The sequence below is a fragment of the Chanodichthys erythropterus genome, chromosome 3 (assembly GCF_024489055.1).
Source record: "Chanodichthys erythropterus isolate Z2021 chromosome 3, ASM2448905v1, whole genome shotgun sequence".
NCBI lineage: Eukaryota > Metazoa > Chordata > Actinopteri > Cypriniformes > Xenocyprididae > Chanodichthys > Chanodichthys erythropterus.
In genome coordinates this window covers 20,799,194-20,816,056 of record NC_090223.1, presented here as the reverse complement: position 1 = coordinate 20,816,056, position 16,863 = coordinate 20,799,194, and the positions used below count along the sequence as shown (strand labels likewise).

Here is a 16,863-nt window from a genome sequence, read left to right as displayed (position 1 = left end):
CCTTTCATGCATAGAGGTCACAACAGTTGACAGCTAATTAAAAAGCCTTTTCTTGCATATGCATGGGTTTTGATGGCATAGTTGCACATCAACCTCTACAGTGGACCCTTGTGCATCATCCTATACATTGCCACCAAATGGCAAGTAGTATATGTCGATTATTTTTCCGTCTAAACCAAAATGGCAGATGGCCAGTCAGAAATTACAAGTTGCTCCTTCTAAGTCTCTTGCAGGTAAAAGAGAAAAAAAAGAAAAGAAAATATTGTAGTATCAAGCAACATCTAATGAGTCATATCACAGTTAAAGGAACACTCCTTTTTTTTTTTTTTTTTTTTTTTTGAAAATAGGCCCATTTTCCAGCTCCCCTAGAGTTAAACAGTTGAGTTTTACCGTTTTCGAATCCATTCAGCCGATCTCCGGGTCTGGCGGTACCACTTTTAACATAGCTTAGCATAGTTCATTGAATCTGATTAGACCATTAGCATTAGGGCTGCACGATTAATCGCATGCTATTCTCACGCGCATTTCGTCAGTAAAGCCGGTTCCCTGATTACCGCTAAATCGCCATCACCTGTTTTTAAACGAAGCGCCTTTTAATAGACAGAGCCGTAGTTCACAGACAAGCCACGCAGTATCGCGTTCATTATCGCAGGCGATTCATCTGCGATATGAACGCGATATTGCGTGGCTTTTCAGTGATCTACGGCTCTGTCTATTAAAAGGCGCTTCGTTTAAAAACAGGTGATGGCGATTTAGCGGTAATCAGGGAACCAGCTTTACTGACGAAATGCGCGTGAGAATAGCATGCGATTAATCGTGCAGCCCTAATTAGCATCACGCTTAAAAATGACCAAAGAGTTTCAATATTTTTCCTATTTAATATTTGACTCTTCTGTAGTTACATCGTGTACTAAAACTGATGGAAAATTAAGAGTTGTGATTTTCTAGGCTGATATGGCTAGGAACTATACTCTCATTCAGGCGTAATAATCAAGGAACTTTGCTGCCGTATCATGGCTGCAGCAGTGCAATGATATTACGCAGCGCCTGTGAGCCCCTGCTTGCACAGGGAGCATGTCTTGCAACCATGGAGACATTTGTGAGAAACGCTGCGTAATATCATTGCGCCTTCTGCACTCATGGTACGGCAGCAAAGTTCCTTGATTATTACGCCTGAATGAGAGTATAGTTCCTAGCCATATCAGCCTAAAAAATCACAACTTTTCATTTTCTGTCGGTCTTAGTACACGATTTAACTACAGAAGAGTCAAGTTTTAAATAGGAAAAATATTGAAACTCTTTGGTCATTTTTGAGCGAGATGCTAATTGTCTAATCAGATTCAATAAACTATGCTAAGCTATGCTAAAAGTGGTACCGCCAGACCCAGAGATCGGCTGAATGGATTCGAAAACGGTAAAACTCAACTGTTTAACTCTAGGGGAGCTGGAAAATGAGCCTATTTTCAAAAAAAGTGGATTGTTCCTTTAAATTTCCAAAGTATTGATTTTAGATTGGGAGAAAATTATCATTATCATCCACTATAGTGGACATCATGCATCAATAACACAGCCACATAAAACTAAGACATATACAACACCAAACAACGAACTGGGAGAACTGAAGGTTTAAATACACGAGGGAGGTTAATCAACAGGGAGTTGGTGTGTAACTACATTAACATCCATGGACACTAACTATGAACACTGACCTTAGCTCTGTCCGAGCCCGGTGTCAGAGCGCAGGCTGAGGATGCGATGTCAGGGCTGAAGGATGTGGCACTGAGAGACTTTCTGAGTTCGCTTGTCACCAGACCAGATGGAGGGCAGCTCCACTGGGTGTGCTTCACCTTCCTCCCGGATATCAGATACGTCTTAAGACCTGTAGAGGACACACACACACACACACACACACACACACACACACACACACACACACACACACACACACACACACACACACACACACACACACACACACACACACACAGTGACCATCAAGTCCCAGCAGTGTTTGTCCATATCACTTTGGTTCATTGTACACTGACCTGTGTTGACGGCGCTCGAATGGATTCATCAATCAATTCTGAGCAAACACATGGTGTGTGAAGAGAGACATTTACAGCAACACACAGCAGTGTCTGTCAAGTGCACACTGTACTGTTTTTGTCACGACAAAGACATTTGCAGATGTCCACTAAAAGGGAACTGATATGAGGTTTGCAATTTTGCAACTCAGTTACCAATATTTGGGACATTTTACATTACTAAGTTGTTTGGCTTTGTTAACCAAAAACAAGCAACATCAAACTAAACAACCAAACCAAACCAAAACCAAAACAAACCAAACCAAACCAAACCAAACCAAACCAAACCAAACCAAACCAAAAAACAAAACAAAACAAAACAAAACAAAACAAAACAAAACAAAACAAAACAAAACAAAACAAAACAAAACAAAAAACAAAACAAAACAAAAAACAAGAGACTAAGTTAGAATTGGCTTATAGTTATGTTGTGTGGTTTTATCTTCTAACAATAAACATCAGTAAAATAAAATAAAATAAAATAAAATAAAATAAAATAAAATAAAATAAAATAAAATAAAATAAAATAAAATAAAATAAAATAAAATAAAATAAAATAAAAACAAAATAAAAACTATCTAACTGCATTGTGTGGTTTTATTTTCTAACAATAACCAAACGATAAACATACAAATTTAAATTAAATTAAATTAAATTAAATTAAATTAAATTAAATTAAATTAAATTAAATTAAATTAAATTAAATTAAATTAAATTAAATTAAATTAAATTAAATTAAATACTCAAACAGAAGAAAATATTTAATACTTTTTCATACAATAACCAACAAGGTTAAATGGTTGAGCCTGATGAAACAATCAACATTTCAATGTGTGTAAAAATTAAGATAATAAAAACAAAATGACTTGTTAGTATCATGGTCATGTGGCTAAAACATGCAAATTGTCACTTCCTGGTTATCACAATTTTATGGAATTAAGTTAGTGTCTGCAAAGCTTTACTCAAGGTCATAATGTACTATATGACAACAGGAAAGTTAGATATAATGTTATAAACCAGTCAGGTTTTTAAAAACCACATGATTTGTTAGGGAAATAAGAGGTCAGTACAATTTAAGACTTACTCAATTCTGGCTAAAAGCTGGTTTAGCTGGTGTCCAAACTGACAAATGCCCACAACCAGCAATCCAGACCAGTGCAAACCAGCCTGGCATCCAGGACAGTTTTTATAGGGTTAAATAAAGAAGACATTATTTTCAGAGATAATTCATGTCAGCAGGTGCCCAGTCTGACTCTGAATAATCAGATCTTCGACTGAGAAGGTAAAATCAATCTACAGTGACTGTAATGAAACATCCTAATAGTCTCTCTGTGAAAGACTTGCTGAATGCATCTAATTTCTGGAAAGAAGCAAGAGATACAAATAAAATCCACAGGGAAGTTTGATGATGGAAGAGAAAATAAGAAACATCGACTGTGAGGGGTCAAGTGTTTTATAGCCACAACTAAAAGAGTCACTTTACACCAAAATACTGCTAGCTCTACACATACAGCTTCAGCTGACAGCAGAGCAACTAAAAACGTCTGGGCCATTTTCAATGTTTGGACTAAGCGTCTGTGTTCCTGTCCTCACGTACGTAATTCACCTGTCAGCGAACAGCGGCGTACTGGCAGGAGAAACATGAGCTGGCGTGAAGGAACAGATCTGGCATAAAAGTTACTGTGCGGCTCCATATGGGGCCTCTTAAAACTTCATCAATATTTAATAAGGTTCAAAAACAGGGATTTCATTTTGGCCACTTCACAAGATGACCTAGAAGAAAAAACCTGGGAGGTTGGCCAATGTTCTTCAGAAACATCTAATATATCCCACCCAGTAACAGGTGCCGTGATGAAGAGATAATCAGTGTTATTCACTTCACCTGTCAGTGCTCATAATGTTATGCCTGATCGGTGTATACACACACACACACACACACACATTCTCTCTCTCTTTGGAAAAATGTCAAATAACTAGCCAAGCAATAACTAACAGTAGCTCAGTAGTCAGTATCTTAGATGCTTTAAGCGTTTTTCCTATGCAGGGACTATTTTTAGAAAAGGTCAAAGAACAGAAAAACACTAAGGACCACTAATGTGTCGACTTTTCACCAAAGCGATCAAAACCGCAGGAGCTTTAAGCAGACTTCCTCTTCTCTCAGGGACACAATGCTCTGTATAAGCCACAAAAAAAATTTTCAATTCGAATATGAGTGAGTGACAAGGCCAGAGCAGCCATCACGCTAGCTGAAGCGCACACATCCTAAAACATACATGAGACTCTCTTGAAGCTGTCAAGAAATGTCTGGGCCATTTTTTTGCCATAAAACAACATCTATAATAAAAACATTTAAACGGTTCTAAAAATAGGCTTAATTTTCTTTACGCAATTAAAGTATGGGGTGAAAAATGACCCGGACATTTCTTTTTGAGATTTACTCCTTCTGTTCATACTCTGCCACTCAAGCACAAGCGTAGGAGAAAAAGGCAATTATGAGAATGAGGAACATCTCAGATCCATCTTCAAAGTAATTAACAGACAATAAAGCCTCACCTCCCACAAAAACCTGGCACATAATTAAATCCATCAGAGCAGAGAAGACAAGCGGGTCACATCTCCAGATGTATTCCAAGCCCTGAACTAACAAGACAGTCAATTCACACCCAGCTCAATAAAAGAGCACAATCTCAGAGCAAGAGGAGAAACAGAAACGAGGGGCATCAAGGGCTTTTACCGCATATGCCTGACATCAGGAGCTCATAATAAGCAACAACTCACTGTATGATGTAGCCATAGAATGCGGCTATACAGGTGCTGGTCATGTAATTATTATGTAATTTATTTCACTAATTCCATTCAAAAAGTGAAAGTTGTATATTATATTCATTCATTACACACAGACTGATATATTTCAAATGTTTATTTCTTTTAATTTTGATGATTATAACTGACAACTAAGGAAAATCCCAAATTCAGTATCTCAGAAAATTAGAATATTACTTAAGACCAATACAAAGAAAGGATTGTTAGAAATCTTGCCCAACTGAAAAGTATGAACATGAAAAGTATGAGCATGTACAGCACTCAATACTTAGTTGGAGCTCCTTTTGCCTGAATTACTGCAGCAATGCGGCGTGGCATGGAGTCGATCAGTCTGTGGCACTGCTCAGGTGTTATGAGAGCCCAGTTTGCTCTGATAGTGGCATATCGCATCTTCCTCACAATACCTCATAGATTTTCTTTGGGGTTAAGGTCAGGCGAGTTTGCTGGCCAATTAAGAACAGGGATACCATGGTCCTTAAACCAGGTACTGGTAGCTTTGGCACTGTGTGCAGGTGCAAGTCCTGTTGGAAAATGAAATCTGCATCTCCATAAAGTTGGTCAGCAGCAGGAAGCATGAAGTGCGCAAAAACTTCCTGGTATACGGCTGCGTTGACCTTGGACCTCAGAAAACACAGTGGACCAACACCAGCAGATGACATGGCACCCCAAACCATCACTGAATGTGGAAACTTTACACTGGACCTCAAGCAACGTGGATTGTGTGCCTCTCCTCTCTTCCTCCAGACTCTGGGACCCTAATTTCCAAAGGAAATGCAGGCGAGACGCTTCTGACGCTGTCTGTTGTTCAAGAGTGGCTTGACACAAGGAATGCAACAGCTGAAACCCATGTCTTGCATACGTCTGTGCGTAGTGGTTCTTGAAGCACTGACTCCAGCTACAGTCCACTCTTTTTGAATCTCCCCCACATTTTTGAATAGGTTTTGTTTCACAATCCTCTCTTGTCCTCTTGCTTGTACACTTTTTTCTTTCACATCTTTTCCTTCCCTTTGCCTCTCTATTATTGTGTTCTGACATAGAGCTCTGTGAACAGCCAGCTTCTTTTGCAATGACCTTTTGTGTCTTGCTCTCCTTGTGCAAGGTGTCAATGGTCATCTTTTGGACATCTGTCAAGTCAGCAGTCTTCCCCATGATTGTGTAGCCTACAGAACTAGACTGAGAGACCATTTAAAGGCCTTTGCAGGTGTTTTGAGTTAATTAGCTGATTAGATTTTGGCACCAGGTGTCTTCAATATTGAACCTTTTCACAATATTCTAATTTTCTGAGATACTGAATTTGCGATTTTCCTTAGTTGTCAGTTATAATCATCAAAATGAAAAACATTTGAAATATATCAGTATGCGTGTAATGAATGAATATAATATACAAGTTTCACTTTTTGAATGGAATTAGTGAAATAAATCAACTTTTTGATGATATTCTAATTATATGACCAGCACCTGTATATATTCACACTTAATTGAAATTATAGTTGGAAATACAGCACATGAATTGTATGGATCACTTTAATTATGTGTAAATCATGCATGTTTAGAAGGACATTGGGAAATAATAAATAATGGAATAATTTTTTACTGTGGAAAGTGGCTTTTAAAGTAAAGTCTTAATGCAGTATTTTCACTTCTCATCAGTGCTCTGAATGATTGAACATGAGGAATATTCACTCTGAAGACATGGAGCGACAGCTTAGAATGAATAAGCAATAACCATGTTTCTGAGTCACACCCTGCTGTCACTGCCTGCTGTCGCTGGTCATCTTTTATCATTAAATGAGACTGTTTTATGATTCATTGTTTCAATGCTACTGACATTTTGCCTGAGGTTGCAAGAACAAATGAGCCAAGCACCAGAGCCTGACTAAGAGAAGACAGAGTTGCTGCAGTCAGACAGCCACAGGTGAGGATATTTTCAGTTTCATTCAATTTCCATTTAGCCCGCTATTTCGGCAACATGAAATCAAAGCTGACCCATTTACTTTCTTAATGCATGATTTTATTATGCAGACATTGAATGTTTAAACAAGATTGGACAGACATTTTTACAAGTAAAAAAGACTTTCCATCATTATTGTTACCTATAGCAGACAAAGCTTACATTGTTGAATTTAAAAGGGTACATCACCACTTTTAATAAAACATGGATACAGTAGAAAGGCAGTAGAAAAACTCGAAATCTGTGCTACCTACTAGAGAAAACAGAGAAAAAAGGCTGTTGTCTTCCCTTTTGTCAAATAGATAGAAAACCTTTACAATACCCTTACAATAACTGTTCTGTTAAAGGGGACCTATAACACCCTTTTCACAAGATGTAATATAAGTCTCTGGTGTCTTCAGAATGTGTCTGTGAAGTTTCAGCTCAGAATACCCCACAGATCATTTATTATAGCTTGTCAATATGAGCAAAAACACAATGTTTTTGTGAGTGTCCCTTTAAATTCAAATGGACTTCTGATCCCGGCCCCCTTTACAGAAAAGGGCGGAGCTTTAACAGCTCGGACTTCGGTTGCTCATCAACAACAAAGCTGGAGAATCTCATGCAGCGAAAATGAGGATTGTCAGCAACGGTGTTCAGCCTTACATTGTTCAAACCGGAGTCGACACTGATGGAGAGATTCAGGAAGAAGTTACAACTTTTAGAATAAAACTGGACGTTTCTGAGTGGTTAGTGGATAAATTTATGTAGTTTCTGTGGAGTTGATTCAATTCATCGACTAGCATGTGCCGTCATGTTAACCTTTTGTGCAAATCCAGCGTTGAATTGACCCTCGTTTGTGAAGCAGTCCGGCGTAAAATGATGGCATGACAACAACACTCTACTACAACAACTCTTCCTCTTCTCTAAAGCAGCCCAACATGGCCTCACCCCCTTTGTTGTATGTTCTCGGCGGCGGGGTTTATGTAAATATTGGGGTTTGTGATGTCACCAATGCAGGAAGAAGCTCGTTGTAGTCCCTACCAGCCGTTTGTTGTAGCCGTTGTTGAACATTCCATTTTATCATTCTGCAAACATTATGGGAACTTTACATTTGAATGTTCTTTGGAAATTCTGAAACAAGTAGTAACATTGAAAAAATGTTAGACAAAAAAAAAGTTCAAATCAATTCAATGGAAAGGATTCTCGAAGAGAAGAAAATGCTGAATAAAGTCGTAGTTTTTGTTATTTTGGACCAAAATGTATTTTCGATGCTTCAAAAACTTCTAACTAACCAACTGATGTCACATGGACTACTTTGATGATGTTTTTATTACCTTTCTGGACATGGACAGTATACCGTACACTTTCAATGGAGGGACAGAAAGCTCTCGGACTAAATCTAAAATATCTTAAACTGTGTTCCGAAGATGAGCGGAGGTCTTACGGTTGTGGAACGACATGAGGGTGAGTCATTAATGACATAATTTTCATTTTTAGGTGAACTAACCCTTTAAGCTGAGATATCATTTCTTAGTCAAATTCAGTGCATTCTATTAATTACATAATCAAATCAATTCAGGATGGACAAAAACCTGTGTTTTATCTTTGAATATCAACATAAACATCAGATTACAGAAGAAAATAGTTTGTGAACAAAGCTTTGACTGGAGCAACTGCATTCAGTTGTGATTCCTTCAGAGATGTCAAGATTAATCTCAGGGCTATTCAAAGGTTTCTAACACGGCAAGACATTTATCCCGGACGGATGCTCCGGATGGCTCGCTCGCTCACACGGTGAGACGCTTAACGCGGCACTGCTCTGACAGCCGAGTAACAGACCGATCGATCGCATTGATTATGGGGCAAGTCTTGGCTGAGCCCCATCAATCACTTTTCTCTGCCTTCAAAAACCTCCTCCTTCTCGGACAGAGGGATAAGTGTGTCAGAGAGTTCTGATACATGGGCCTTTTTTAGGCCTTCCCTCAGGAGCGAAGCTTTTGCAAACACTGTGTACGTGTGCGGAAAGTGGCTCACTGAATCAGCATTTATAAACAGCAACTTTCTGGCTGCATAGGGCGCCACCTGCTATAGGCACCAAGTAAGCTGCTGGAAAAAATATTTTCATATAAATCACAGCTTATTCTGACACATAAAAATTGTATATTCATTAATATTATTTGAATTAGTCATATACGGCACATTACGGAACTAATAGCCTGTGTTCACTTATTTGTTGATATCAAACCATGTGTGGAAAGAGGCAGCAGAAGCAAAAGAAAAAAGCTCAAATGAAGCCTCTGCATCACTTCAATTCTGTTTATGAATTTAAAAAAAAGAAAATGGTTATTTTACTTCAGTGTTAAGTGAAGTGTATCAACAATGAAGCTCATTAAAACATACACTAGCATTCAAATTTTTTTTTTTTTAAAGAAGTCTCATACTCATCAGGGCTGCATTTATTTGTTCAAAAACACAGTGATATTGTGAAATATTATTACAATTTGAAGTAACTTTTCTATTTGAATACATTTTAAAATGTAATTTATTCAAAGCTGTGATCAAAGCTGAATTTTCAGCATCATTACTCCAGTCTTCAGAGTCACATGATCCTTCAGAAATCATTCTAATGATGATTTGATGCTCAAGAAATAATTTCTTATTATTATCAATTTACCAACAGAACTTGACGCATTCTAGAAACAAAATTGTTTTTTCCTCTGATTTCATGGCTCATGCTGATTGGAATGCACCCTATAATGTCAAGAAAAATGTTCTGCCATTTTGAATTTTCCAAAAAAATTACTTTTTTTAACTCCTCCTAAAGTGTTTGTCAAATTTGCATGAAATTTGGTATGTAGCATCTACTCACACTCCAGGCAAAAATTATTGGTATATGTCATAACAGGCATGACTTGGGGGGTACATGCACAGTATCGTCACAGCGCCACTTACTGGTGCCGAGAAATGGCTCTTTTTGCTTATAACTTTTTAATACCTTGTCCTAAAATCATTAGGATGATGAGCTTGATCTCCTTAGATTCCTTGAGGCATGCCATGCTGAGTTAAATGATATCCAATTTTCTTTGGGCGGCCATTTTGGGTGTCGGCCATTTTGAACTTTGTCACAAAATGCTGTGTTTTACAAACACATGAACATTTCGTTACGAAACTTGGTATGATTCAGCATGGCCATGTTCTGAGAGGACCTGTAAAGTTTTAGGTCAGTACCCCTAGTGGTCAAGAGATACAATGAAATTGATGAAAATGCTTATAACAAAAATTCAACATATTATCATTTAACTTGCATCATTCGATTTGTTGGCTTGTGCCGAGTCCTATGATACCAAATTTGCCATATTCTACCATACTTACTGTACGCCATATTGAATTTTATTCAAAACCTGCTTTTACAAACTTTGTCCAATTTGTATGAAATTTGGTATGAAGCATCTACAGACACTCATGACAAAAAGTTATTAAAAGATTTTTGATAGACACAACCATTGTTGTATACGGCGTCAACAAATTTGACTGCGAGCACGCCAAAATGGGTATGGGGCTGTATCTTTGCAAATATTTTGTGTATTGACACTAAACTTATCAATACAGGCATGACTTGAGGGTGCATGCAGAGTTTCGTCATAGCGCCACCAACTGCTCAGAAGTTATAAACTGTGTTATTATGTTATAAGTGCTTTAACTGATGTAATTTAAACAGCTTTATCCTAACTTCATGATCACAGATGTCCACAAATATTTACTTTTCCCTTATTTGGATAGACCCCATAATTGCTGCTTGCAGCTATATTTATTATTATTATTTTGTTTTTAGTTAATTTATCTATATTTTATATTTAAAATTCAGAATTTTTATTTTGTAGCTTATATGGTATAAGTCTACAACTGTAAATAATTGTACACAAATTTATTTTTATTGTTTTAATAATTTTACTTGACAGCTTCCTGGTTTCTAAGTTTTTGTTGTACAGAAAACAGCAGCAAAAAGTGCAAATATCTCTTTTTCTCTTTATTGTCATTTTCTGGTTCTCTATTCAATAAAGGTAATCAAAAGCATCATAAAAGTATCATGAAAGTCATCTGAAGTCATACAATGTCATAGAGTGAGGAAAAGACTAAAAATTTAGGTTGTTACTCACTGAAAATCTTGCCCCCTACTGATGCATGAATTCAGGGTTGCCAGGTTTTCACAACAAAACCCGCCCAATTGCTACTCAAAAGTAGCCCAAAACTAGCACGATCAGGCCTCAAGGGGGGTCCACCGGTAAAAATCGCGTTCCAGGGGTAAAATCCGCTTTTGGGCGGGGTTCCCCTGGTAAAATTCGCATTCCAGGTGCTAAATATCATGTATTTATGAGATTCTTCTTTTTGCATCATTCAGCTGTGGTATATACATTGAGTTTGCTCATAATTTTCTGTGTGGGTTTAAAGTAGCCAGTTCTCCTTTCACAGGCCAACATGATGAATATCCCATCAGCTCACCCACACTACTGTCAGCATTTCCATTCAACATCCAACAACAGCTTTGTCCCTAAGAGTACAGCACACATAAAAGTACCACTTCACACCAATTCTGCCTGTCCACTCACTCTTCGGCCATATTCACAAGACAATAAAAGACCTTAACCCCTTCCTGCCCAGAGTGCTAAATGGGTCAATGTCAAGAGTTACTCAATGTCAACCATGCTGCACTCCACAATCAAAACAATATTTACAATAAGTGCAACACTCCCCACATCGTGACCATGCAGAAAGAGTCTGTCCACTCAGCATGAAATGAGAACAGAAAGAGATGGGACTGAGAGAGGAACCCATAAAACCAAAGACGCGAGCGCTGAGCACACCCACGCTTGAGTCGACAGTCTAGAGAGTGCAGATGGAAGATGCAACAGGCTTTTGTTGACCACAGACTTTGAGCACAAAGCTTCAGAATTTAACAACTGGCCCACTTTCATGAGTGTGAATTTGAAGTGAACTGGCCACAGCACATTGAATGTTAAACTCGAATGATATGAGTTTACTGAATTGCACAGTCACTAATCCTATTAGCTCCAACAAAACTACAGTACATCTTTCATTTGGACTACATTCATATTTATTCATTTGGCAGACACTTTTTCTTTTCAGTTTCTTCTTCAGCTAATTAGACACATTTCTCTTATCTAAGTGCTTTCAAAACAATTGACACAGCTATCCGAACAGATTAATTTAGTCATTTAGCACCACAAGTTCTCCACCACACTGCACAGATAACTAATATAATAGATAATTTATTTAAAATAATAAATAAATGTAAAAACAAAAAACAAAAAAACAAAAAAATATTACATTTGGATTACAAAAATTAACAGACAGACAGCCAGATAGACATGATCCAATTTCATATATTTTGTGATGTTTGCAAATTGTTTTTCTGAATGTGTTTAGTTAGCACGTTGCTAATGTACTGTTAAATGTGGCTAAAATTACCATTGTTTCTTATTCATGGAGACCAGAGCCGTGTCATTATTTTAATTTTTAATCCGAAAACACTTGCAGTCTTTATAGATAATAAACGTATCTTCATCTCCAACAGTGTGTAGCTTTCGCCACGTAAGCTGTGCAGCTTGCTATTAAACTCACTCAGAATCAAATGTTAGCAAACATCCACAAAATACATGCCATACTTACGTGATCTGATATTGCTGCACCACGAACAGTTTGTAACGATCCACTTTGAGAGTTATATTTGCTGTGTGAGCTTTTCCTGTATTGTTTATGCCTCAGTGTATTGGAATCACAAGCTTGGGAACGGAGAGCATGAGCTCATTTGCATTTAAAGGTACACAAACCAAATCAGCACATTTTTTCTGCCACCCAAAAATAGGCAGTTAAAACATTATATAAATAAATAATAAAAAATCCATGGGGTATTTTGAGCTGAAACTTCACTGACAAATTTTGGGGACACCAGAGACTTACATAACATCTTGTGAAAAGGGAAATAATAGCTTGCCTTTAAATATATAATTTATATAATATCGTAATATAATTTATTTAAAAAAAAAAATATATATATATATATATATATATATATATATATATATATATATATATATATATATAAATAAATAAATAAATCATTAATATAAAATAAATTATTCTATAAAATAAAAGTAGCCATTTCTCTCTCTCATGGTTTGTTAACACAGATAGATAGATAGATAGATAGATAGATAGATAGATAGATAGATAGATAGATAGATAGATAGATAGATAGATAGATAGATAGATAGATAGATAGATAGATAGATAGATAGATAGATAGATAGATAGAGAGCAGAAGACAACTTTTAAAAAAGGATCACATCCATATAATTATATAAGTAATATAAAAAGGAACCTTAAAAAGACAGTCATACATCTTAATAAATACATCTTAACTAGGATCAGAAGAGGCATATACGATACTAGCAACCTCCGCACTTATCTATGTTCAAACGCTATCATAAAAAAATATGTTTTCAAGTGGCTTTTAAACTGACCGAGCGTCAGTATGTCCCTAATATATAACGGCAGGATGTTCCATAATTTAGGGGAAGCGACCGCAAACCTCTCTGGATTTCATCTTAGACCGGGAAACAACAAGAAGTTTCTGTGAATGAGATCGTAGGGATCTTACTGGCTTTTGTTCCTGAATTAGATCAGCAATATAAGATGGAGCCATGAAGAGATTTGAATGCAAATAATACAATTTTAAAATGATTCCTAAAAGAAACAGGCAGCAATGCAATGATTTTAACACCGGGGTAATATGATAATTTTCCAGTGCCTGTGAGCATTCTTGCAGCCGCATTTTTGGACCATCTTCAGTCTGTATAAGACTTTATTTTGAGTACCGTAACATAGCATTTTACAGTAATCTAATCTTGATATGATAAACGCATGAATAACTTTTTCCAAATCTTTCTGGGATAAAAAAGGCTAAATCTAAGAGATCATTTATAAGACATTCATTTAGACTCAAAAAAAAGAAAGTATAGACAAGCCAACAATCTTTCCATGGCAGTGGAATCATTTGACTTAAATGGTACATACAATGGTGCTACAATCTGCGTAGCAGTGAAAGGACACACTGTATTTGTGCAGAACTGATCCTAATGGGGGCATATAAAGAGAAAAGAGAAGCGGTGCTAACACAGACCCTTGAGGAATGCCACACGCAGAGCCGGCCCTCCCTATAAGTGAACAAAGCAACGGGCCCATTATTCATTATGTGCATGTGCTTCAAAGCTTTGCTGGTTAAATATTTCATTCTGACATGCGCTTTTTCTGAGCACGTACACCCGAAGCGCGCGCACACACACTAAAAGCCTGTCAGACAGCGCCCGAATAGTGGACTTTATCTTTCACTTCTGATTGCAATAACACTGTCAAATACACACAATGTTTACGTAAACTCAGTTGGTTATGTCTAAAGTGAAAGTAATCAGTTGAGAGAAAATCTGATGTGTGTCTGTATGTGTGCAGGTCTTAAAGTAACAGCCGCCTAATAGTAAACATGCTGCCCTTGTCCTTATAGGGACAATTCACCCAAAAATGAAAATTCATTATTTACTCACTCTCATTGATCCAAATCTGTATTAATTTCTTTCTTTTGCTGAACACAAAATAAGATATGTTGAAGAATGTGGGTAACCAAAGAGTTGGTGACCAGCAACCCACATTCTTCAATATATCTTATTCTGTGTTCAGCAGAAGAAAGAAATTCATTCAGGTTTAAAGGTGCCATCGAACTGAAAATTGAATTTACCTCGGCATAGTTGAATAACAAGAGTTCAGTACATGGAAATGACATACAGTGAGTCTCAAACTCCATTGTTACTTCTTCTTATATAAATCTCATTTGTTTAAAAGACCTCCGACGAACAGGCGAATCTCGACATAACACCAACTGTTACGTAACAGTCGGGATCATTAATATGTACGCCCCCAATATTTGCATATGCCAGCCCATGATCGAGGCATTACACAAGGGCAGCCAGTATTAACGTCTGGATCTGTGCACAGCTGAATCATCAGACTAGGTAAGCAAGCAAGAACAATAGTGAAAAATGGCAGATGGAGCAATAATAACTGACATGATCCATGATAACATGATATTTTTAGTGATATTTGTAATTTGTCTTTCTAAATGTTTCGTTAGCATGTTGCTAATGTACTGTTAAATGTGGTTAAATTTACCATCATTTCTTACTGTATTCACAGAGACAAAACGTATTATCGTCGTTATTTTCATTATTAAACACTTGCAGTCTGTATAATTCATAAACAACTTAATTCTTTATAAATCTCTCCAACAGTGTGTAATTTTAGCTTTAGCCACGGAGAACTATCAAACTCATTCAGAATCAAATGTAAACATCCAAATAAATACCGTACTTGCGCGATTAGACATGCTACATGACGAACACTTTGTAAAGATCCATTTTGAACTTGTTTATGCTGCATTTACTTTATTTATGCAATAATAGAGTCGAGAGCTCGGGAGGGGGCGGAGAGTGTGAGATTTAAAGGGGCCGCAGCCCTGAATCGGCGCATTTCTAATTATGCCTCAAAATAGGCAGATAAAACAATTAATTAAAAAAATCTATGGGGTATTTTGAGCTGAAACTTCACAGACACATTCAGAGGACACCTTAGACTTATATTACATCTTTCTAAAAAAAACTTCGATGGCACCTTTAAAAAAAACTTGTGAGCGAATAAATAATGAGAGAATTTTCATTTTTTTTCTTTAAATGTTAATAATTTATTATTATTGTTATCTACCTACAGGTCCATCTGAACTGTTAATTTTATGTAATTATTTAATTATTTAATTTAATATTGTCCATTTTGTAAATTTACATTTATTTTTTATATAAGAAGATAATGTTTATCTTAAGTTATTTTAACTGAGGGGCCCTTCAAATAAAATCCTGCTTAGGGCCTCATAAAAGCTTGGGCCGGCCCTGACCACACGATAAAGGTGATGAGGCTGATGTACACTCTGATGAAAGTTCTATTTAACAAATAGGACTTAAACCAATTTAAGGCATTTCCAGAGATGCCAGCACATGTTTCATGTTGTGAGATGAGAATATGATGGTCAATTGTGCTGCTGTGAGATCTAAAAGCAAAAGTGCAGTCATATTCCCTTGATCAATTGCCAAAAAAAAATATCATTTACCATTTGCTGAAGGCCAACAGAGTCAATGAGATTCAAAAAATCCTTTGTAGAAGAGTTGTTGGACAGCATATGTGAAGTCCCCCAGTATTAGTATTTTGTCATATTTCGCAACAATGTCTGCTAAAAACATGTCTGACAAAAAATTCTTATTAAATCCAGGCGGTTGATAGACAACGGCACATAACATTTATCAATATAAAATAAATTATTCTATAAAATAAAAGTATCCAATTCTCTCTCTCTCTCATGGTTTCTTAACACAATTCATTTCCAATGAGGAAATTGAATTAAAATTGAGAAGGTATACACAATTCAGTTGTGAATAACACACAGCACTGGTCTTCTTTCTTTTCTTTTGGATTTGGGCTGAACACTAGAACAGGTGGGCAAGGCTGGCAGGTGGGCTCATGGTGGCCGTGCCAACAGTTGGATCTGACCACTTCCAGTTGGATCGCCAACAGGGGTGGGGCTGCGAAAGTGACCAGTGTGCACGGCTGCTTCATTAAATCTTACAAATGAACATCATTACTGTATCCGACACATGATTTGAGGAATGTCTAAAAATCTCTTCTCTGATGACATGTTTACTGGCGCGAGGGCGGGGCAAACTGTCACTCACATGAGATCCACCAATAGCAAACCACAACCAACCAAACACCTCCCCATGGACAAAATCAAGTCCCGCCCCACATTTTTTCTTGTCATTTAATTTGAATGTACATCACAATAAGGAAGAAAAGACTCTCAACTTCTATGCCAAATTCAAGCTGTGATAATGCGTCCCCTGAAGTTCT

General features: G+C 36.9%; 1 protein-coding gene across 2 annotated transcripts in view; it reads right to left on the bottom strand.

The window, feature by feature from the left end:
• Positions 1–16,863, bottom strand: part of LOC137017251 (adenylate cyclase type 9) — an 81,740-nt gene that overhangs the window by 22,128 nt on the left and 42,749 nt on the right. For both annotated transcript variants that reach the window (XM_067381293.1, XM_067381295.1), the window contains one exon: positions 1,710–1,879. In XM_067381293.1, the coding sequence (XP_067237394.1) occupies positions 1,710–1,879 (170 nt within the window). The remainder of the gene's footprint in view (positions 1–1,709; positions 1,880–16,863) is intronic.